At 38.9% G+C, this 24286-nt stretch overlaps 1 protein-coding gene across 6 annotated transcripts in view; it reads left to right on the forward strand.

The window, feature by feature from the left end:
* GRAMD2B (GRAM domain containing 2B) overlaps window positions 1-24286 on the forward strand; it is a 110067-nt gene that overhangs the window by 28162 nt on the left and 57619 nt on the right. The window contains exon 1 of one of the 6 annotated variants that reach the window (XM_019732383.3): window positions 21448-21867. The exons of 4 other annotated variants lie outside the window; for them this stretch is intronic. In XM_019732383.3, coding sequence (XP_019587942.3) covers window positions 21804-21867 — 64 coding nt within the window. In that variant the 5' untranslated portion in view covers window positions 21448-21803. Of the gene's footprint in view, window positions 1-21447; window positions 21868-24286 lie in introns of those variants that run through there. One more of the 6 variants, XM_019732384.3, reaches the window with a different exon arrangement.

The following is a 24286-nucleotide window of genomic DNA, read 5'->3' on the forward strand; positions in this document are numbered from 1 at the left end:
TATCTTCCTTCAATCATGGAGTAATGAATTGGGCTAGTAGATGTAGACCTCCTAAAGTAAGCCAGATGACTAAAATCTGACATGAGAATAGGATATGTTACGAAAAGCATAAACTACAAAAGAAAAAAAAATGAATAAATTCAACCTCATCAAATTTAAATACAAAAGACACCATCAAGAAAGTGAAAGATAATCCACAGAATGCAAGAAAATAGTTGCAAATCATATATCTGATAAAGATCTGGTGTCCAGAATATATAAATAATTCTTACAACTCAATAACAAAAAAGCAACACATTTAAAAATGGGCAACGGATTTGATAAGCTTTTTTGTCAAAGAAGATATACTATACAAGTAAATGGCCAATAAGATGCAATACAGTGTTCAACATCATTAGTCATTAGGATAATGCAAATTAAAACCACAGTGAGATATCACTGCATACCTACTAGAATGACTGTAGTCATAAATATAGAAAACAACAAGAGTTGGTGAGCATGTAGAGGAACTGGAACCCTCATACATTTTTGGTGGTAATGTAAAATGGTGTAACCACTTTAGAAAACAGTTTGATGGTTCCTCAAAAAGTTAAACATAGATTTACTATATGACCCAGCAATTCCACTCCTAAGTATATGAATGTATGTGTGTGTGTGTATATATATATATATATATATATATATATATATATATATATATATTTGAAAACACATGTCCATGCAAAAACCTTTACATGGATATTCATACTAGCATTATTCATAATAGCTAAAAGATGGAAACAACCCAAATAACCTTCTACTAATGAATAAAATGTAGTATATCCATAGAATGGAATATTATTTGGCCATAAAAAGAAATGAAGTACTGTTATATGCTACAACATGGATAAAAGAACTTAGTCACATCCCAGACAAGAAAAAGCTAAAGGAGTTCATCACCACCAAACCAGTATTATAAGATGTGTTAAAGGGACTTCTTTAAGGAGAAAAAGGGCCAAAAATATGAATAATAAAATGGCAATAACTACATACCTATCTGAATTACTTTAAATGTAAATGTATTAAGTGATCCAATCAAAAGACATAGGGTGCCAAATGGATAAGAAAACAAGACCATTGCATACTCGTATGCTGCCTACAAGAGACTCACTTCACATCAGAAGTCACACAGATTGAAAGTAAAAAGATGGAAAAAGATACTTAATGAAAATGGAAACAAAAAAAAAGAAAATCTGGAGTAGCAATACTTATACCACACAAACTAGACTTTAAAACAAAGGCTGTGACAACAGGCAAAGAAGGACCCCACTTATGGGTAATAAGTAATCCCATTTATAGGTATTTAGCCAAAGAAACTAAAAACACTACTTCAAAGGGACATGTGCATCTATATGTTCATTGCAGCATTTTTCACAATAGCCAAGATATAGAAGCAACCTAAGTGTCCATCAGTAGATAAGTGGATAAAGAAGAGGTGGTAAATATATACAATGGAATATTAGCCATAAAAGAGAATGAAATCTTGCCATTTGTGACAACATGAATGGACCTAGAGGATATTATGCTAAGTGAAATAAGTCAGACAGACTTATGATGATTTCACTTATATGTGGAATCTGAAAACCAAAATAAATGAGCAAACAAAGCAGAAACAAACTCAGAGATACAGAGAACATTTTGATGGTTGCCAGATTGGAGGGGGGTTTGGGGTGATGGCTGAAAAAAGGTGAAGGGATTAAGAAGTACAAATTTGTTGTCACAAAACAGTCATGAGGATATATAGTATAGCATAGGGAATATAGTCAATAATATTGTAATAACTATGTACGGTGTTAAATGGGTACTAGATTTATCAGGTGATCACTTCGTAACTTATATAAATGTCTAACCACTATGTAGTACACTGAAAACTAATATAATACTGTATGTCAACTGTAATTGAAAAATAAAAAATTATTGATTTTTTTAAAAAAGAAAGAATCTAGTCACAAAAGGGTACATGATTCCATTTACATAAAATGTCCAGAATACGCAAATCTATAGAGATGGAAAGTAGATTACCGATTCCCAAGGGCTATGGGGAAGGGACAATGGGGATTGACTATTAATGGTTATGGGGTTTCTTTTCCTGGTGATGAAAATGTTCCAGGATTAGTGATGTTGGTTTAACAACTCTGTTTAGTGGTGCTAAAACCACTGAATTGTAGACTTTAAAAGTGAATTTCATGTTACATTACTTTTTTCTCAATACAGCTGTTATTTTTAAAAAGCTAATGAAAGAGCCCAAGAAAGCATTCCTTTTTTGGAAAGTTCATATTCTATACGTACAAAGCATATCAATAATTTTTCAATGACCGATAAATTGGCTTCCTGATTTTTCAAAAGGATTAACACATTTTTATTAAACTAGAACTTTCAGATCAATATTTTCTTTATTTGCCACTCCATTTTTCAAAAACACTTCCCATTTATCCTTTCACTGAAATTGTACAGGGTTAAAATAGGGATGTAAGCGGGTGAGTTCTTTAAGAAAGGGAGTTGTTGTGTCAGGGGTCCCTGAGAGCGCCTCATACTCAGAGCGTCACTAAAAGGAATCAGGGAACTCAGCCTACACGTGGCTAAAACTGATTACAATTAGCTGGGTGCCAGGGGAAAAGATGCAGGCAGTCTGAAGGAATCCTTACAGTCATTTGCTGCTTAACAATGGGGATACGTTCTGAGAACAGCATTGCTAGGCAATTTCACTGTGTGACCATCATAGAGTGCACTTACACAAACCTAGATAATATAGCCCACTACACACTTACACTATATGGCGTATGTAGCCTAGTGTTCCTACAAGCCTGTACAGCATGTTACTCTACAAGACAATATGAGCTTAACGCAAACACAAGAGAAAATGATGCAATCAAGAGATGCGGTAAATACGAGATGTGTGAAGCTGCTACTGGCCTATCACAGCATACTGTTTTACAGCAAACTTTTTGTTGTAAAGTACACTCTAAATTAACCGTAAAAAGTATAGTGTGGTAAATATATAAACAAGGAACATAGTCGTTAATTATCATTATCAAGTATTATGTTCTATATGTACATATGAGGTCTGACAATTAAGTTTCGAACTTGTTGCCAATGATGTTGTTAACCTTTTTTGATATCAGAGGGATTATTCATTATGAATTCGTAACAACTGAACAGTTAACCAAGTGCTGAAAAGGTTGCATGAAAAAGTTAGATGACCCGAACTTTTCGCCAACAATTCATGGCTCTTGCATCACGACAATGCACCAGCTCACACAGCACTGTCTGTGAGGGAGTTTTTAGCCAGTAAACAAATAACTGTATTGGAACACCCTCCCTACTCACCTGATCTGCTCCCCAATGACTTCTTTCTTTACCTGAAGATACAGGAAATATTGAAAAGAACACATTTTTATGACATTCAGGACATCGAGGGTATTATGATGACAGCTCAGATGGCCATTCCAGGAAGAGTTCCAAAATTGCTTTGAAGGGTGGACTAGGCACTGGCATTGGTGCATAGCTTCCCAAGGGGAGTATGTCGAAGGTGACCATAGCGATATTCAGCAACGAGGTGTGTAGCACTTTTTTAGGGTGAGTTCGCGAACTTAATTGTCAGACCTCATAATTGTATATGCTAGCCTTTCACACAAACCGCAGCGCAGTAGGTTTGTTTACACCAGCAGCACCACAGACACATGAGCAATGTGCTACTTGGTTTATGATGGTTACAATGTCACCAGGAAACAGGAAGTTTTCAGCTCCATTATAATCTTATGGGGACACCATAGTATACACAGCCCATTGTTGACTGAAACATTATGTGGAGCATGACTGTACAGGCTTCTTTATGCTCCCTGCCTCCCAGAAGGGTCACAGAGAGTACACTCTTCCCCCACAATGAAAATGTAGCAACATATGTACCATGATTCTGGCCAGGCAGCTCAGTAGAGACTATGAACCCAAGGTTATAATTGGAAGCTGGTCACATGGGCATCCCAAATTTAAACTCCCAGAAAGAAAGGTGCTCAGCATAAGCCACATTGTTTGCATTGTCTAGGCCCAATGAGACACTATACCAGTAAGGGAATAGTGGGAACATTCCCAAAATCCAAGTTCCCAAATACCAGGTAGGGTCAACCTTGCAAACAAGACTTTCTAAGAATAGTAGTGTCAGTCCTATTAGGAGTATGTTAACTCTTTTCTGCACAGAGGTGAAAAATACAGATCTCAAAATCACCATCTGATGAAAACAGATCCTTGAGGGAAAGAGGAAGAAATTAAAGAGACTCTGGAGTATGCTCAGCAGGGTTTCAGGGCCAAGGGGACACCTTTTAATTTAAGATTTGGTTCCCAAATCAGAAGTCTCCTGATATCCAGGACACTGGCAAGTTGGACTGGTTCAACGAATAACCTTAGAGCCAGGTAGGCCTGACTACTTTGAAGTGGTCCTGGGAGTTTCTAACTTAAGGCATATCTCCTGCCACCGTCATGGCCTTCAACCCCAGTCTTCCCACTGAAAGCAAACCCTTGGACCTTCCTTGGAATCGCTGTGTCTCTTAGAGGAGAGGTAAAAGGAAGGATGGATGAAGTACAAAGGTTCTTTGACTTTTACCTTTTGCCCCCTGGCATTCAAGAAAAAATCCTCATAGATATACAGATGCTGAAATGGTTATCACCAAGAACAGAGTTCATGACACACCCCTAAACAACATTTACTAGCCCAGCGGTCCTTATTAGTACATATGTGATGGTCAAAGAACTAACCTTGAGAAATAAATCCTAAGCAGGAGGACCCTAATTTAGTCCTTTTCTCGACTGCAAATGCTTAGTAAAAATTACCCTCCGTCTCATAGAAGGGTAGAAGGATCCACTTGCTGTCTCAGCTTTTTTTGGGAATGAGTAACCACCACAGATCAACTGAAATATTACGGGTGGGACAATTAAGTTCGCAAACTTTCCACTGTGCGTTTACACACAAAAAGTAAAGCAGAAGGGTCATCTTTTTTTCCCAGAACAATACATTTCTGTTACTGTTACATAAAAACTGTTTTACTTTGACCAATGAGTTACACAATATATCATTCCAGTGCAGGATGCAAAGTGCATGGAAGGAAACAGTTAAGACCCTATGGCTACTTGGAATTCCTGAGATTTTCTACCTTCTTGGCCCCTCCCTCTTTTTATTCCCCACTTCCTCCTTTTAGCTTCCCTATTTTCACCCATCAGCTTCCTTCTCTTCCTTTCCCCTCTCCAATCCCCCATTAGAAACTGACTGTAATTTCAAAGGATTCAAATAACTGAAAAATTGTTTTCTAACGGTATTTCTCTAATTACCCAAATTTAAGATATTATCTCACTAAAAGATTATTTCTAATAAAGATTCCTACATGTTTGCATATACATGTACCTCCGTCTTCCATATTAACAGTTTGATTTTTAAATTATTATCTTCAGTAAATTTTAAAGTTCATGAAAATCAAATTCTTTTTGCTAAATTGTATCTTTAGACTTATGAGAAAATACAGAGGGTATCAAAAACAACGTATACACATTTTAAGAAAGGAAAAAAACTATTAAAATTGTAATACTCAATATATACCAATAACAAAGGTGAATACAAGTCATGTTTGACTTCTGCCATTACAAGAGGTGCTCAAAGTGGTTACCATCAGCATCCAGACACTTCTGATTACGACGAACTACTGGCTTGAGCAACGTTGACCAAAGTGTCCATTTGTATACATTTTTTTTGGCATCCCCGGTATATAGTAAATGCTTACTTACATGCAGCCTTACAAAACCTTCACATTTCTGCCTTAACTATCAGGTAGCCATATGGAGAATACTTAGTTCCCAGAATCAGACTTGGTAGTCCCAATGATTGGCTTTGCCATGAAGGAAACATTCCAGGCAGAGATTATCCAGGGAGGGACCCTCCATCTAACTCTCCAGGTTTAATATTCACAAAGAGTCAAGTAATCTTAATAATTTACTTATCCAAATAAGTCAACTTGGGGAAAAAAAACACAATAGATGAATCATTGGCAGGCTAAACCTACCTCCTAGATAATAATTATCTCCCTTTTAATTTGTCTTCCATTAAAGCAGGGTTTTGTTAAAACTAAAATATTAGTTCTCTCTGAAAAGCTGAAAAAAATGATTCATGCAAAAAATTTAAAACTGAGTGTACTAACAACTAGCATAAGTAGATTCTAGAATGCGTAAGTTAACAATTCCGTGTGAGTCAGGCCTTCCCGGAATCATCCTGGGTATTAGTATTAGGCAAAGGTGATCGTCTGGAGCATGCTCAGAAGTGAGCAGGTGTGAACATGTGTGAACACTGAGATCTATGTCCACTGTGGAAGAACTAGGGACATTAGTCCACAGAAGCAACACGTAGAGGCCAAGTGGAGAGATCAGGGCATGAGGGTCAACTCCAATATTTAAAGGTTTGTCATGTGATACACCAACTCTATACAGCTTGAAGGGCTAAAAGGGAACCAATGAGAGGGAAGAGAAGACAGACAGTCCAATCATTATAAAAGAAAACTCTGAACCACCAGAATTGCCCAAAGATGAATGGGGCCTTTTGAATGGTAATGAGCTCCCCGTAGCCAGAGCTGTTCAAGTCTTTGATAGAGTCATTCAACATTCTTCATTCCTTTATTGAATATTCACTCTGGAAGCTTAACATTGGCTACACACAGGTGAATGAAATAGGCATGGTTCTGGCTGTCACCCAATTTAGAATCTGGTGACATGATTTGGTCAGATGTCTAAAGGGGACTCAAACACACATCCAGATAGGACCTGTGAAGTTTTTCCTAATTGCAAGATATCAACTCTATGAAATAAAAGCCAGGGATTCTCTACATTGGTAAGCCCCAAATATGTGGATTCGTTTTTCCTTCACTAAGAATGAGCCAGCCAAATTAGTAACACTTTGCTATGAAGTAACTTAAGGCTAGCTAAAGAATATTTGGGATACTACTGGAATTGAGGCACTAAAATTGTAACTGTAGGTCTGCAAAGTACATTAATGAAGAAGCCTCAAGCCCATTTTCCTAGAATGAGCTATTTACAATCACCCATTTGCTTTTGGTTGCAGCTCTTATAACTGAAAGAGTTTTATATGTTTTATGGTTAGAAGATGCTTTTCCTTTGGAAAAACAGAAATAACGGTGTTTTGTAATTAGGAAAGAAACACAAGGTTAGTATATATTTAAGAAAGATATTAAAAAGGTTTTTCTAAGTAGTTAACATTTAGTCTCATAATTATTAAATTCCTTAATGCACAAAGCTTATGATTAAGTACGATCTATCTTGCTTATTAATTATAATTAGAGAAGTTCATTTTCTAATCACTTTCCTAATCAGCATATTTCAAGATATGACCCCTTTACCTTAATCTGAATTTAACAGCAAAGACCTTAGTCTTGGATCACGTGATGGTTTGGAAGAACGACCTGTTGTAGCTAAAAGTCCCCTTAGCGTTTGACTAGCTTGACAGGACCGAGCTCTGGGGAAATTCCAGGAAGTTAGCCTCCTGACCTCCCAGCATGGCTCCAGGCGGCACAGAACTCACAAACATCCCTTCTTGGAAAATAAATTAGCATTAACAAAAGCTCATTTCACTTTTTTAAGCTGTTTTGAATTACCAAGACTAACCCCCCCCCCCACAAACTCCCCCCAAAAAATCTATTAGCAAACTATACATCCATCAATGCTGAGGAAAAAAAGAACAATACCAGGGACTAAAAAGTCAAAAGCAGCAAGAGAGACTGTGAAGAAGAGGGAATGCTTTAGGGAAACGTCTGGATACAGATCTGTTTTTACCTAAAACAGGAAAGTTCACTATCAAATTACTATCACATTATCATACAGTTTCCTAACCCTGTGTCTTACGTAGACCACATGTCTGCTGCTGGGTGGTTTGGACAATTAAACACTGAGGTAACCCTCTGACCCTAGGTCATACACCAGGGTCAGACACTGCAATCCCAGCAGGATCACAAGTGTGGAAATCACAGAAATGACATAATAAGGTCCATGGGACCAACAATAAATTGGAATGGTCCCGGTTCATTGTCAGACTTTCAATTTCTAACAAAATACACTGGTCATATTTAGTGTGTTTGGTCATATTTAGCCAAGTGTCACTTTTTGTGACTGCTGAACCAGCTCTAGGGAAAAATCAAAAGCCGGTGGGGAAGGGGTCCCTGAATCAGGTTTCAGGCCCTATCCTGTTCCAGCACCAGCCTTCCCCTCCAGCACCTTCAATAGCATCCAGCCTTTTCATGTCTCTGTGGGGCTGCTGCCAACATCCCTGCTGGAGCTCCCGGCCCTCCCTATGCCTTCCTGTCACCTCACTCCAAGTGGAAAGAGGTTTCCTCTCCAAGTGTAGCAGTTCTTTCAGCCAACTCAGAAAGCCTGGCCTCCTAAGCAATAGCCCCACTAAACACAAACGTGGAGCTCATGAACCCAAGGTTTGGCTGAGCAAGGAGGCGTTGGTATAATACCACCTGGAAACCTATTCTCAGCCTTCTCCTCAAAAGATGTGAGGCTCCTCTGTCTCCACGTAGGGTCCCCGTTGCTCGAGAACCCAGTCCAGGGCTGTGGGATCAAGAGAACCTTCTTCCTTTTCTTTCCTGAGACATAATCTCTCTGGTATTACAGATCCACAATCTCCTGCCAGCAGCTCTGAGATAGGAAGGTCCCTGAAAACCCAACAACTCTTACAGCTTTGCTAGCAGAACCTGAACTGAAGAGATGTGAGGCTCCAAGCAGTATCTATCTCACTTAGTGGGAATATTTACATATAAGAAGTATCTATCTCAGTGGGAATATTTATATATTTAACTGAAGAGATGTTACTGTGTTGAATTTCAAGGTTGAATTACAAGGACAGTCTGCAACATGAAGCATATGTGACATATTACCTTTGTAAAATCCAAAAATGTCTCTGAATTCTCTGAATTCTGAAAGACATCTGGCCCCATAGATTTCAGATAAAGGCTTATGGATCTGTGGTAGCTTCAAAACTACTTCCAGAGTTTTCCTTCATTATTTGCCTCAGGGGACTGAGGTAATGATACAGGATGTGTGGCCAGAAGGACAAAGTCACATATAAACGTTAGAAGTCCTCATAATTTAGCAGGGAGTTTGATGGGAGGAAAGTACTTTTACAGAGACAGGAGTCAGTGAGGGTAGAGTCTCCCCGAAGCCCTGAGGAGACAATATTTACCCCTTAGAGGCCAGTTCCTCATTTCCCTCCGTACCTTAGACTAATAGTCACCCAGGAAGGAGACGACATAGAGGGAAACCCACCTTTAAATTCAGTGGGGAGTTCACTGTACGGTAAGAAGTGCCTTCACTATATAAACAAGTTTTAAAATGATGATTTGATTCCCAAGTTAACCCAGAAAAGTTTGCTTCTGGAATAGCAAAAACAAGAGAATTTACAATATGGGATAAAGTCACTTTTATGGGCAAATCTAGAGATTTAAGTTCTTTTCACATTATGCTTTATATGAGAAAATGTATTCTATATCCCAAATAATGAAATACAAAATGCCATTGAGAATACAATGCATTTCTAAGTTGGATGTTGCCTTTAATATGTCATGTTTTTCTGATTGTCATCTTTTATTGTTCAAGAACTAGTTATTGAGCACTTACAATAGATACCAGGAATAGAAGCTTAACAAGAGACAATGAACCCACCCTCACACAGTCTAGACACTAGGGGGAGAGATAACAGAAAAAAAAAATGTAATACGGGTTAAAGTAAACTCATCTTAATGTAAAATATTCAATAAAGTTTCATTTTTGTTGTTGTAATTTTATACATCAAAACTTTCCTATAATGAGTTTCATCTTATTTTAAAGCAGCTTTATATTTCCTGACATAGAGTTGGACACACTAAAAGATTCACCTCGAGTAATATTAACGTCTCCAAACCTTCGCAAAGGTCAGAGACTGTCTAAATATATGTTTACCCCCCAAGTTCTGCTAATAAAGAAGAGACTAGAACAATTTCCAAAGTTCACAGTGGAATAACAGCATCATTTTCCCCAAAAGTACACATTCAATAGTTTTATATTCGAATTTTCAAACAATAGACCTGAAATTTGTCCTTTAAAAAAAAAAAATCCCAGCACTTTGCCAAAAGAGGATGGAATGCTAATGTCTGATAGCTGTAGTCCACATTTTTAGAAAGCTTGTCACAACATTCTACATACCATACTTTTGAAAACAATAGTCTGGTGCTATTGAAATGCCGAGGTTAAATTTTCTGAGTGGAAGTCAAAACACAATAACTACCTTCCCTGAAACCAGGAAATCTCAGGATTCCAGTCTCAATACAACCTTAGGAAATGAAGTCTTTCATTAGTCCTTTTTGTCACAACAACAATTTGATAGAGAAAGGAATGTAAGGGGAAGCAAAATGAGGTGAAGGCCTTACTTTTCCTCCTGAACGTGTGGAGAGGCAGTTGAAGGTACCAGGGCCAGTGGAGATGGGAAGCTGTGGGTAGAAAGTATGTATCAGAATTACTTACTTGTTACATTAGACCAGTTTGTATGAACCACATAAGCGCCAGGATAGAAAGTCAGTCCACACTCGATGTTAATCCCTTAAAGGAACAACAAAGAAATAATTCCTGAACTGAATCATAGGCAGGTGCAGCTACCCCAGTGCTTTTAGATTCCTAAAAGCAATCAGAAGTCCAAGGGGGCAATGCTGGCCCGGAAATCAATAATCAAGATCCTCAAGAGTAGCAGAAATAGAACTGGGAGGCTTGGATTCTGTATGTGATGGAGTCGTTAACTGGGGAAAGTTGGAAAATTGTGAAGTCATTAACTAGGAAAATGAAATCAATCCCACAGGCCTCTGTTCAGTGTCTAGAATTATTAAGCACTGATGTTGGCACTGAGGGGAGAATTACAAAGATGTGTAAGACACCATCTCCATCTCACTGGGGAAATAAACCTGTACACATGTACTCGTAACCGTAAACCAAGATAGAAATACAATGCAGCATAATAACAAAAACTAACTGCTAATTGTCATGAGACATTTATTGCATGCCACCCCCTATTCTCAAGGGCTTTCCACATTTTAATTCATTTAATTATCTATGAGATACGAGTAGGTACTATTACTCTCTCCGTTTTTTCACAGTGAAGAAACTGAAACTCAGAGAGGTTGAACTTACCCAAGGTCACACAGCTCATAAGTGGTAGATCAGGGATTTAAACCCAGTCTCCAAATTCTTCTCACCCTTGCCCACCACACAATATCGCATGAAAGCATTGTAATTCTAACTATGGTAGGTTGGGGGGATGGGTAGGATGAAGTGGGGAGATGGGGGTAGGATGAAGTGGGGAGATGGGGAGAGGACAAAAGGCAAACTTCTAAGAAACTCAATGTACTGAGATGTACATTGCCCAGATGGAATCAATATAACCTCCCAGAACCCAGCTTCTTTACCTCCAAACAAGTGGGATTGACGAAATTATCTCTAAAATCCCTTTAAATCTTTAATCACTTAGGAATTCACCTCTTGTGTCATCACCAAAGATTGCACAAAAAAGAGCAAGCTTAGGAAAACAATGCAACAGAATTATTACCTGTGTGATCTTAGGAGAGTAGTTTACCTTTTCTGAACCTTAGTTTCTTGATTGATGCAATGAGACGATTCTCACAGGGTTGTTGTAAGCAGTAAATAATCTATGCGAGGCACAGCGCCTGGCATCTGGGAGACACTCAGTTAATTTAAGTCTCTCCCTCTCTTTTCCTTTTTCTTTATTTGTATATAAACTCAGTTCTTGAACTCACCTAAATCTTAGATCATTGGGTGGCTGCCTACATATTAGTAGAGTACCTTTTGGAGGTAGATTGAAAAATAAAAGATAGGATATTTGAGAGTATTCAATATTTTCTGAAGTATCTGGAAGGTTCTAATTTGCAATATACCAATTTTATATTAAAATACTGTTTGTTTCTCTTGGTGTTTTTATTGAGAGTATTAAATAGTCACATGATAAACTGGCAAGCAAGAGGTGAAGATACATACTATTTATAAGCCATGACTGATGTGGCTTCGGAAGCTTCTGATAGATATTTCATAGATTATGCAAAAAGTGCATAGTTAAGAGTTAAAAACTTTGTAATGTTACACATTGAAACAAATATACGAACAGAAGTGGGCAGAATAAGTCCTATCCAAAAACTCTTTTGTCAAAATTTTAAATCTTACTGTCAAAGATTAAGACCGCAATAACAAGACATATATCCATAGAAAAGAATAAAGAGATAAAGGTCATATGAATATCCAGGAGATAAAACCCTTATGTAAGTAGGTGATTTGTTTCTTCTTTCTGTTACTTTATTAACTCAGAGTACATTTTTATTTTTTTTACCAGCTTTGGCTAAAGAGATTTGAGACTTTTCTTTTCTCTTTACTTTTTTAAATGGAGGTTTAATTTAAATATATTAAAATGCACAAATCTTAATTGTATCTCAATGAATTTGCGCATATGCATATGCATACGAGTGTATAGCCACGTACCCACCACCCAGACCCATATAGAGAACATTTCCAGCATCCTTGGCGGCCCTCTACCCCCTTGCCAATCGACCCACAAGGTTACCACTACCCACATCCACACTTTTAAATAGAGCAGGTAATAAAAATAGAAATAAGTGAAAACAATAGAGGAATCCTTAACTTAATTTACTTGTGGTAGGTGCTAGAGTTTTTCATTACAAAGCTTACTCACTGGCAGTGTAGTTAACCATTAGGTACCCAAGGCTCTAAGTAAGAAATTAGCTCACTGATGATAAACTGAAAACCAGAGCCTGTGGCTTATGAGAAGCAGCCTTCAGGTTCTTACTGTAGAAAAGTCAGATGACCCATGAAAGAAAGCATCTGGAGAATTAAACCAGATTGTTTACAACTTCAGTGTAAACATCAGTGTGACTCAATGAGGGCCAAATAAGAATTCTGGCTTGCGGTTGGCAGTGCCGTAATCAGTAATACCAAGGGGACAGTTAGACTCGAACTCCTCACTGGATCATAAAGGTAGCAACTGTACATGAGATGCTTCTGATCTGATGTTAACGGTACATGAACTTTGAGTTGTTTTTCAAGTAATTGTCATCATTTGACTTTCTTGCATGCATTTGGTTTTACCTCACCATTCTGATAACTTTCAGGTCATTTAACACAAGTTGGGAGTAAATGAGTGACCGAACGTAGCCTACTAGGCAGCAAGGCAATTAGATCCAAGAGTTTGGTTCATTAGATACCTAACCTAAACAATTGAGCTAATAGGATATTTTGATTTGTTCAATACTATAGAATGACTATTAGTAAATTTTCCAAATAGGGACATCTTTTGAGAATGAAAGGGGACTCTATTATAATTATGCCAGAACCCAGGACTAAATCAGGAGTGTCCCATGCAAACCAGAAATACAGTCACCCTAGCTATCATAAGCCTCCACTCCATAAGAGTTCATATTGATTAACCCTTAATTCAATGACTCCTTTCCTAGTTAAGCTATAGCTTAGCTTTTACAGTGGCAAAGACATCTGAGGGGAAAAAAAACCCAAGGACATGTGCAAGATTATAGCTGAGATCTAGCAAATTAAATTATTACATTATAGCTGAGATCTAGCAACAGTACCAATGCTACTGTTCTGAGGATGCAGACTTAGCTTCTGACATAAGGAAATCAACCTGAAGAGGGCTAAGGACTCAGAGGGGAACAGCTGTTACATCTCCTATAGCTTTAGAAACTCCTTTGATAGTGTGACACATAATACTCTGCACAACGCATGCTGTCTTTAAATAATGAGGGCTGATGAACTACGGGAGGGCAAGACCCTCAATTTGTTAAAATATTCTGGTCAACAATAATGTGACGAAGATGATAGTCAATAGTTTCTATGAATTGAGTGCTTATTACGGACCTGGCATACTGTACTCTTTCCTTTATAGACATGAGCTCTTTAAATTCCCCCAATGACTCTATAAAATAGATACTATTGCTATTCCCATTTTTTTCTTTTTGACATATGAGCAAATTGAGGCTTAGAGGAAGTAATAAGATGCATATTAGGCGTCTCAAATCAGCCTGACTCTTAACCATTCCCTTATACCATTCTTCACCTTCCCACCCCTCCCAGGTCAGGGCTTTTTTATTGCCAGGACAACTTAATCAACAAGCTCAGACAAGCATTATTTACTGAAAGGATATCACAGGAAATGCCTTGAAGAAGAGCAAAAAACAAATATTGTTGAATCACAGAGTAGGGGTTGGGGGTACAACTGAAAAGCTAGGAACCAAGACCATTCTCACCAGCTCTTATCTCCTATTCCTTTGTACAGTCTACTTCAAATTCATACAATATTGTCTCAAAATCTGAAGTCTTGGGATTCTATAGGACCAAGAATTTCTCATATCTGAATCTCCCTCTAATATGTGTTTTATTAAAAGAGCTTATTATATATTTTTTGATATGGAGGAAAGATGGAGTTTTAATTTCATTTCTTTGATTGACTACTACTAAACATAAAAATTAAATTCTGATTTTAATTAGTTGGTGATCTTAACACACAGGGAAACGTTCTGTTTCCGTCCGGTTTAGTTTTAAAAGTAAAAAATAATGCAAAGAAACACAAAGCCATTTAGCTTCCCCAAGTGAATCAATTTCAATAGTTATGCTCTCCAAATGAAATGTATTTAAAATCGCCATTTTGCATTTTGCTACGTGAAACATTTCTGTGCAAAAAGATTGGTTTGGTTTGGTTTGTTTTTTTCTTTATTCTTATAGTTAGTCTGTGTAAGGCAGAAAGTGATACTGCTCTAACCATGAGCTCTAGGTTCCTAGCTTTGAGGCCAGCATTCTGTTACTTAAACGCTGTATTCCATTAATAGATTCACATTCCAGCATAAAGCACAGTGCCTGGACTACAGCCCAGTTCTCCTGACTTCCAGACTAGGGCCTTTTCAGCAAGTTGCATGAATTGGTGGGCGGGGAGTTGGCTTGTGTGTGATCCAAAACAGAAGAACACGAAACATCATATGGCCATCTCCTACCCCTTCCCATCTTTTGACATTTTGATGTTGCTTGATCCAAGTATCTGGTTGTGATATATGAATGTGGTTGTTTTTGATTAAAGTTTTGTGTATGAATGTTTTATAAATATCTGCTTATTGGACTCTTTCCCACTGGACTGAAAACTCACTTATAGCAAGAAAGTGCTTATTTATTTGTATAGCTCCATCACCCAGAACATAGCCTGGCATACAAAAGGCATCAAAAAACAAACAAAAACATTAATTGGAAGGAAGAAAAGAAAGAAGGAAGCATGGACAGGCTGCTCAATTTGACCCAAATGAAGAGTCTATTTATGATGCAACCAAAAGATTCTGGAGCTACTTGAGAGAAATAGAAAAACTATTTGCCTGAGGTGTTTTCTGCACTCTCTTCTCCCGTGCGCCTTCTCTGCCAACTTATTTGTTGGATAATTTAAAAAAAAAAAGAATAGTGCTACATAGAGAACCGATTGGAAGACAAGATAACAAAATGCAAATAGGAATTGTCAAGAAGGAACCAATAAATGAAAGTATGTAAAAAAGAATGGAAAATAAGAAAAAGCAATAAAAAGGATGCAAGAGGTGGTATAAAGTAAAAATGTAACATGAAGAAAGGACTTTCACAATAATTAAATACAAACTGCTTCACAGTAATGTGCTGATGGCACTGCATGGATGGTACCGGCCAACTATCTCACGGGGAGGAAAACAGAACACCCACACCAGGCAGGGTGTGAGGAAAGAGGAAAGCCGGTCCTCCTAGTGATGGTGTGTTCATTAGTTCCCAAAACAAGGAAAGGAAGGAGCTCTATGGCTGTTTCTCTACAAAAGCACGAGAGATTCCACAACTCTAAATTGTGGCCTGAGGATGATAAACTGTGAGTTTGGACTTGCTCCGGAGCTAGACCATCTGGGAGTCATGGGACCTCTCTGACCTTTTTGAAGCACTTGCAGTCAACTAGCAGACAAGTGATAAGCAGCAACAGCCAAAGATTTTCTTTTCTAGTGGGGGTTGGTTAAGTCATATTTCTTTTTCACTCAGTCTTCCCACACACACACACACCCCTGCGAATTGCAAAAAAAGACCAATACTATTCAACATTAGAACATATCAGGTCAACTAGAGTTCCAAGGGAATATGGTTGAGTAATGCTGGTTGGAAACAACCACCCAACGAGTCATCCATCCATCCATCCATCCATCCATCCATCCATCCGTCCATCCATCCATTCAACAAATATTTACTGAGCATCTAACATGCACCAGGCATTCTGGATACAGTGGTGAACATTACAGACACATCCCTTGTTTTTGAGAAGATTCAATTCTTGTGGGAGAGGACAGATGAGAAACAAATGGACAGAGAAGATATCTCTCCGAGACCTCTCCCACCAACCTTCCCTTCCTTCCTGATACTGCAGGTGTAGTGGAGAACATGGCTTTCTTACTGTCCTAGAGCATGCCAGGCTCCGTCCTGCCTCAAGGTCTTTATCCACGTTCTTTCCTCTGGCTGGCAAGCTTTGCACCCAGACTTCACACGGCTTCTTCCTTCACCTTCTGCAAATCTCAGCTGAGATGTCACTTCCCAGAGAGGCTTTCCTCATCTTCCCATGTAAAATAGACCTCCCTCACTCCACATGGCTTCCTGTTTTATTTTCTTTATATCTCTTACCTGTGGAAACTACGTTATTTATGTGCTTCCCTTATTTTTTTTTCCAGTCTCTCCCACTAGAATGTAAGTACCATGTCTGTTTTGTTCACCTCTATTCTCATGCATTTAGAACAATGCTGAGAAATGTCCATTTACTCACATGGCCAATGACGAAGTATCTATAGTCAGAGGGACTGATTATCTGCACTGTGGAAGCTGGTCTCCAAAGATGGTCTCCAGTGAACTACACTTCTGTATTCACATCCTGTGTAGTTCTCTTGCCTTGAACCTGAGCTGGCCCTGTGGCTCACCTTTGACCAATAGCAGAGGTGAAGGTGCCTGATGTCTATGTCTATCTCATAGGAAGCCTTGCAGATGCTACCTTGGTATCATGGAACACAGGCTCTGAAGGAAGCCAGCCACCAAGTAAAAAGTCCAACTCTCCTGAGACGGCTATGCTATAAGGAAGCCCAAGCTAGCCGCGTGGAGAAACTGAAACGCACGGCTGGTCCCCAGCTCTTCTAGCCATCTCAGCTGAAGTACCTGACATGGGAGTGTACGTCCAGCTCAGCTGAGTCTTCAAATGACTCTAACCTTGGGTGCCATTTGACTGCAACTGCATGGAGACCCCAAATGAGAACCATCCAGCTGAACCTCAATAGATAATGCAGCCACCAAAGATAGCTCTAGATTCAAACATTTCTTTTCCCACAAATATTATATACAAGTGTATCTGAAGGTCTTTGGCCTTCCCCCTCCCCGCCACACACACTCCTATAAGGCACGTGTGTCTGCCATTAACAAGCCTTGTTTTGTTCTGTTCACTCTCCTATACCCCTACAAGCACCCCACTGGAAGTCAGGAAAGCTGGGTCTTCATCCTCATGGGTCCACTGTAATTTTAGCCATGTCACTAAATTCTCTGAAGCTCAGGTTCTTCTCTGAAAAATGATGGTGAGAATTTGATTTCTAAATTTTGTTTAGTGTGTGGTAGGCAACCCTTCCCCGACCCTTAAAGAGAAATTAATATGGACCAGAAATATATGAAAGAGATACAAGTGGAAGAGTTCTAACTGAAGTGGGAGAGGCTGTATATTGGAGTAGTAGTAAAAGATAGGCAGTAGAGTCAGAAGAACAAGTTCAAACGCCAGCTCCCCCCCACACACACACACACACTGGTTCAAAGAGCCCAGAACTCCCCCAGAATCTGGTATGAAAACCATTCTACTGGATGGTCTCAGAGACCTCCCTCCCCCTTTACATGTTATGATCTGTAACATTTACCATACATAAAATAGACATCTATTTTTAAACTTTGGGGTAGATTTTAATTTATTGTATTGAACTGGAAGAGTTTTTACTGCTTCTGCTTTGTCACAGAACCAGATATGTACTGTTTCCCAATTACCATCCGCCCTTACCCACTAAGCCCTTACCGTTTTGGCTATCCTCTCAACAGAAGTGCTAAGCTTAGTTCTCACCCCATCCCTAGAGAGATAAATAGAGTACATATTTCAGATTTCCCCATCTGCAGTATAACTTGGCTTGGGAAATAATGGTGTAGAATCATTGTATTTGATTTTTTTTAAATACTACTTTCAAAGGCCTGTATAGAAGGAGATTCCATAGCCTACTATAGAATCTCATCCCAATGTTTCACGGCTGTATTCATCAGGAAACTTTCCTTCATATTTGACAGACATCATTCAATACAGGTCCCTTTGACATAATGCTTGTCAACTTTCATTCTTACAATTTTTTTGAAAGTCTTATAATGAATTTCTTCAGTGTCGTCATATGGCTGTCTTCTGAATGCTCTCATTTCCCCCCTCTATATTCTCCTTTGGATATTGACCTTAAATTGGAAAAGGAATGGTCTGATGAGTGTTCCTAGAATTCTCTGACTTATGACATTGACATAGTAAATACTATGCATAGTTAAACTATTACTGAGCTTCCAGGTTACATCTTGATAAGAGCATCAACATCTAAAACACGTCATCAGACAATATGCATAAAATTACAAGCATGTGATGACACTTTACTTGTACGTATATTGTAAATTAGGTAACTACTTGACCATACATTACAACCTTATTTCCATTCAAACTCATGTTTGAACTCTGCCCCTGAAGCTGTGGACTGATGCACGGTTTTTCTGATCAATATTTTAAAAAGACCAACAATGATCAATATTGTAAGCTGTTAAAGAGAAGCCCCTACCTCCTGAAAGGTGATAGGTTAGGCATTTTCTACTTAACTTACTTCAATAATTGGAAAAAGTATTGGGTAGAACTACTCTTTGATTTTAGAAACAAGAAAAGTATGTTCGCAGAGGCTTGGAGAAAGAAAACAAAGGGTTTGGGAGCAAACTCAAAGAGCCCCCTAAAATGCACTTTAGATGTAAACTTATGTCTCTATTTTGTCACATTACAATGAAATTTCCTCTATCGTTTGGCTGCTGTTACCTTCTAAATACTGCTTTCCATTTATTATTGTAGAAAAGCCCCAATAATAAACAAGTTAGGAAGCTGTTTAGCAATGTCTTTTAAACTTAGGCAAATGTGACTAGGTAAAATAATGTAGTGTACTTACTCCTTTCTAAATCTCCCCACTCTAAGAAAGGACTAGCTGCTATTTCTCCACCCACCCCTACCCACCTATGTCCTCCCCTCCTTTCTTACTGAAGACCACACTCCTGGAAGTCCTCATTCCATACACTAAAGAACAAGTTTCAGGGCAACGGAGTGTTCATTAGTTGAGCTGCAAGCCCATGCCAGCGAACACCTGCCTTTACTCATGTATCAAAAGAGGCCTGACCATGGTTTCCCAAAGGTTAAACACAGAATTACCATAGGACCAGCTATTCCGTTCCTAGGTATATACCCAAAAGAATTGAAAGCGGGACACCAACAGATATTTGTACATCAATGTTCACAGCAGCATTGTTCACAATAGCCAAAAGGTAGAAACAACCCAAATATTCATCAAAAGATGAATGGATGGATAAACCAATATACATACAGGGAATATTACTCTGCCATAAAAAAAAAGAATGAAGTACTGACATACGCTACAACTTGGATGGACCTGAAAAACATTATGCTTAGTGAAATAAGCCAGAAACAGAAGCAAAAATATTATATAATTCCACTTATATTAAGTACCCAGAACAGATAATTCATAAGGACAAAAAGTAGACTAGAGGTTACCCAGGGCTGGAAGAAGAAGGAAGAAAGACATTGTGGTATGGATAGAGTTTATGTTGGGGATGATTTAAACAAAGTTTTGGGTATAGATAATCGTGATGGTTACACACATTGTGAATGTACTTTATGTCACTGAATTACGTATACTTCCCAATAGTTAAAATGATGAGCGTTATGTATATTTTACTGTAATAAAAGAAGTTACTTAGGGGCAAAAAAAAAAGAAAAAAAGAAAAAAAAGTCAGTTCTGGTCTGAGTTCTGTAGCCAGGACAGCTTGGAGGGCACCTGAGATTTAAGGAGAGAATCACTGCCTAGAGTTTGGGAGGATGGCAAACCTCATCTAGAATCCAAACCAACCCCCATCCTGAGTAGGGGGTGGAGCTAGAGAAGGGACCAGGAGGCTGAAATCGTAATGTCCCCGGGAAGAGCCAGCTATGGACACAGAAAACAATCATTTCAAGCCTCCAGGTCACCCAGAGCCCTCCCCACCTCAGGCAGCTGGGCTCTCCCACATAAACTTTTTTCTTTTACTTATTTTTCAAGTATTAGGAGACTCAATTTTGGAGGAGCAAGTGGGCTACGAAAAGATGCTTTTGTTCTCTCAGCCTGATGACATAAGCTAGTTAATGGAGAAGGAATAAGAAAACTTTGGAAAGGATGTGCATCTCCAAAATGTTTGAAGTTTTTTAGAAGGGTAGGTGCATGCATACATACATATATATAAACACGACGGTTGCATGGCCTTTGTCATTATTAAATCTAAAATTAATTTTAAAAGAAAAATCAAGGACTTGCAGCCCCAGAATTAATAATAGTTCCCATCCGTGTCACTCTCTACTATTGTTACTTGTAATTGTTTTAAAGTAAAGTTAGGCTTCCAACCACAAGGTTGTATGTTCTGGATTGCTCTGTGGCAAATCAGAAAACCCTCAACACATAACTTATTTGCTATAATAAGCATGTTTGGAATAATACCTGGAACATTGTGCCTTAAAAAATTTGTCAAATGGATGCTTCAAATGCAAGACTTCACACAGAACCAGCAAGTCAAAACCTCACCAGGAGGCGTTCATTTTATTGGTTGGGTGCATAGTAAATAAGTTGCTAGGAGGTTCCGATGACTGTTTCTCCCCCTACAGAACTAGGAAGGGTTAACCAGACACCCACTAAAAGCAACCACCTCTTATTCTGTTACTGAACTAACCTATTGTTTAAGGCCCCTCGAAGCAGTCCTCAACGAGGCAATATCCTGTTTGCATAATTGAGATTGGGGCATAGGCCAGCCCACACCGTGCATCTGTGTCAGGCAGCTCCTCACTCAGTCGAATCCGTTTCCTGTATCTACAGCCGGCTGGTCATTTTTAAAGCCCCTGATTACAGTCCGGGAAGAAAAACACACCCCTCTTACCAGGAAGCTAAATACAGTCTATGATGCCTTCTTAGGCAAATGTTTCACCTGCTTGGCCAATTAGCTTCCTCTCCCAGAAAGACTAGCTCAACAGGTTTCCTTTTTCTCTTCCTCCGCCTCCTGGGTTGGGGAAAGAGGCTGTCACTTCGCTTCGACCCTCCCTTCCCCTCCCCTCCCTCGCGGGTTCTTCCACGCTCTCTCGGACCAATCGCGGTCGCTCGAACGTGTCCAGGTTGGCGGCCCGCGGCCCTGGCCTGGCCTGGATGCGCCGCGGGGCTCGCTGGGCCTGCGCCCGGGACGGTGGCATCCGCTGGGAGGAGGACGAGCAGGGGCAGACGGCAGGCGCGCGGAGGTCTGAAGGTGCCCTGCGGCCGCGGCCCCGATGACTGAACTACAGCAAGATGTGGAAGACACAAAGCCTGCCAAAGTGCTCGGGAAGAGAGAGAGCAAAGTTGGCTCAGCCCAGTAAGTATTCTCAGCCAGGACCCGTCCGCCGCGTAGAAAGCGCGCAGCCCGAACTTCCCTGCCAGGGACCAGTTTGGAGTGGAAACAGTTTTCTGCAACTTTTACGCGGACAGCCTTGGGGCTTGAACGCTTTCTGTGGCACCCGGCCTTTTTCTGTTTTTTGTTGTTGTTTTTTTCCGTTTTTTTTGTTTTTTTTTTTTTTCGTTTTTTTCTTTTTCTCAGATTCTGTAGTAGAGAAAAGGCACAGCAGCATTTCAAGAAGGTACTATGGTTGGCAGCCCTGTGGGGATGTGATGTATTGGAGCCGTAAGCACGATTGGTGTTTTGCAATTAGGGCTGGGGCACCCATTCAGGTCTCAGCCTGTCAAGAAACAGAGTGCTAACATTTATTTCAGTTGTCCTACTTCTTAATGACGTGCGGGGAGATGCAGTTGTCTGGTAGATGTCATCTGTTCATTAGTTTCACAATGATGTGTATTCGTCAGTTGATTTGGACCTTCAGAGTGTCTTTCCTCCATCCCCTTAACTGTTTCCCCCCAAGGAAGTGGAAAAGTAGTGGAAAACATGGCATATGCTTTATTTTTTTCCCCCTCAAAGACTGCCTGCCTTTAGTTGGGGTACTTACATATATTTGTTATACACTTTTTTGGAGAGAGGGTGTAGCAGTCGGGTCGAGGAGCACAATGAATATATAATAAAACTCTTTAAATATCGGGTTATGACTATCCTCTTAAAAGATTCAAGTCCATCATAGGATTTGCACATTGTTTGACCTATACCCTCTTCTGGTTTAAGAAACTGAAAACTCAAATATTTTGGTCACAGGGATTAGCTTTCTGTAATGAAACTTATTTCTCTTTCCCTGTTCTACTTTGTTTTTTTGTTTTTTTTTGTTTTTATAATCCAGAAGCATGTTTATTTACATGATTGTTATTCCCAAACATTCTTTTAAAAAGGAAAAGAATCTTTCAGCATTTGCTTATTTGCAATCACTATATTAAGTGATATTAAAATAAATATCTGAATAAGATTGATATTAAGATAAGTATCTGAATAAGCCCAATTTTATTTTTTATGGTACCAAGCTGTCGTGGGGTTACCTAACATGCTTTATTGATACTAATATAAAAATATGGTGTATTATCTTAATCAGTCTCCATCATTCATTATTTCAGCATTTAGCAATTTTTAAACTCACGGCCTGATTCCACATAAAAATTTGTTTTTATAAAAGCATATTTCATCTGTGTATCTATTAGTGTTCAGGCTTCAGTTTTGGAAGAGGAATAGCTTTATTAGCTGCTTTGATTTACTATTTCAAAGGCTTCGGTCACCTTCCCATCCAGTGTCTGCTTTCCTTGGCTATTCCTTTGCCCACCCAGCACTGTCAACTTAAGCTGATGTTCTTTACTCTTTATGTGTAAAATGATGATTAAGAAAGAATTGCTATCGGTTTCACCTTCACAAAATGTTTTCTCACCCCCAAATGAAAACCTAACTATGCTACTAATTCAAGTTCAAGAAAAAGGTGAACTCTCAACTATCTATTTCTTTTGCACTTAATCATTCTCTTATACATGTGACTTCTCTGAAGAAGAGGTATTGTGCATAGTCGTATCACCATTTCAGAGATGCTGGATGGAGGTGACAGGAGTGTTAAGTGGTACAAGCAAGACTGGAACCCAGGACTTTAAATCTGTAGCCCAGAACTCACCCACAGGTGATATTTAGTTCTAGATACACAAAGCAGAATGATTCAAGTCTACCCAGCAGCCACTGCATTTTGGAATTTTCACATTCCTAGTCATCTAGATATTCAGTTAAGGAGATGTATTGAAGGATTGGAAAATTCTATGGCATTTAGACTAATTCTTTTGAAATGCTTTAGATGTTGCAAAAATAGTTTTGTAGACGATAAGCATTGAAGCTGAAGGCCTCAACATAGCCCTTTATTTGGAACAGCCAGTTTCACAGATTCATTTCAGTTCAACAAATAATGGAATACCTACTATTTGTTCAATAATGGTGAGGAATACAATAATATATATGATATTTTAAGGGGGGGTTAAGCGGAGGCACATATGTATATTCTGTACTTCTAGGGACATTGGTGGCCATTGTCACATAAAACAAACAAGATGCTACGAAAAGTTTGGTCCATAACAGTCTCTTCCACAGTTAGGATGTTTATCTATTTGGCAGTCTTTGTTAAATTTCTCTTGATTTCTTGGGTTTTTGTTTGTTTCCCCTACAAAGCGGTAATTTCCAGGCCTACACCTCTGATTCGGTCTAAACTTTTAGACACTCCCTTCCTTTGAGCTCTTAAACTCTTTTTTTTTTTTTTTTTTTTTTTAAGATTTTATTGGGGAAGGAGAATAGGACTTTATTGGGGAAGAGTGTGTACTTCCAGAACTTTTTT

The sequence above is a fragment of the Rhinolophus sinicus genome, chromosome 3, assembly GCF_057876585.1.
Source record: "Rhinolophus sinicus isolate RSI-liver-muscle chromosome 3, RSI-T2T, whole genome shotgun sequence".
NCBI lineage: Eukaryota > Metazoa > Chordata > Mammalia > Chiroptera > Rhinolophidae > Rhinolophus > Rhinolophus sinicus.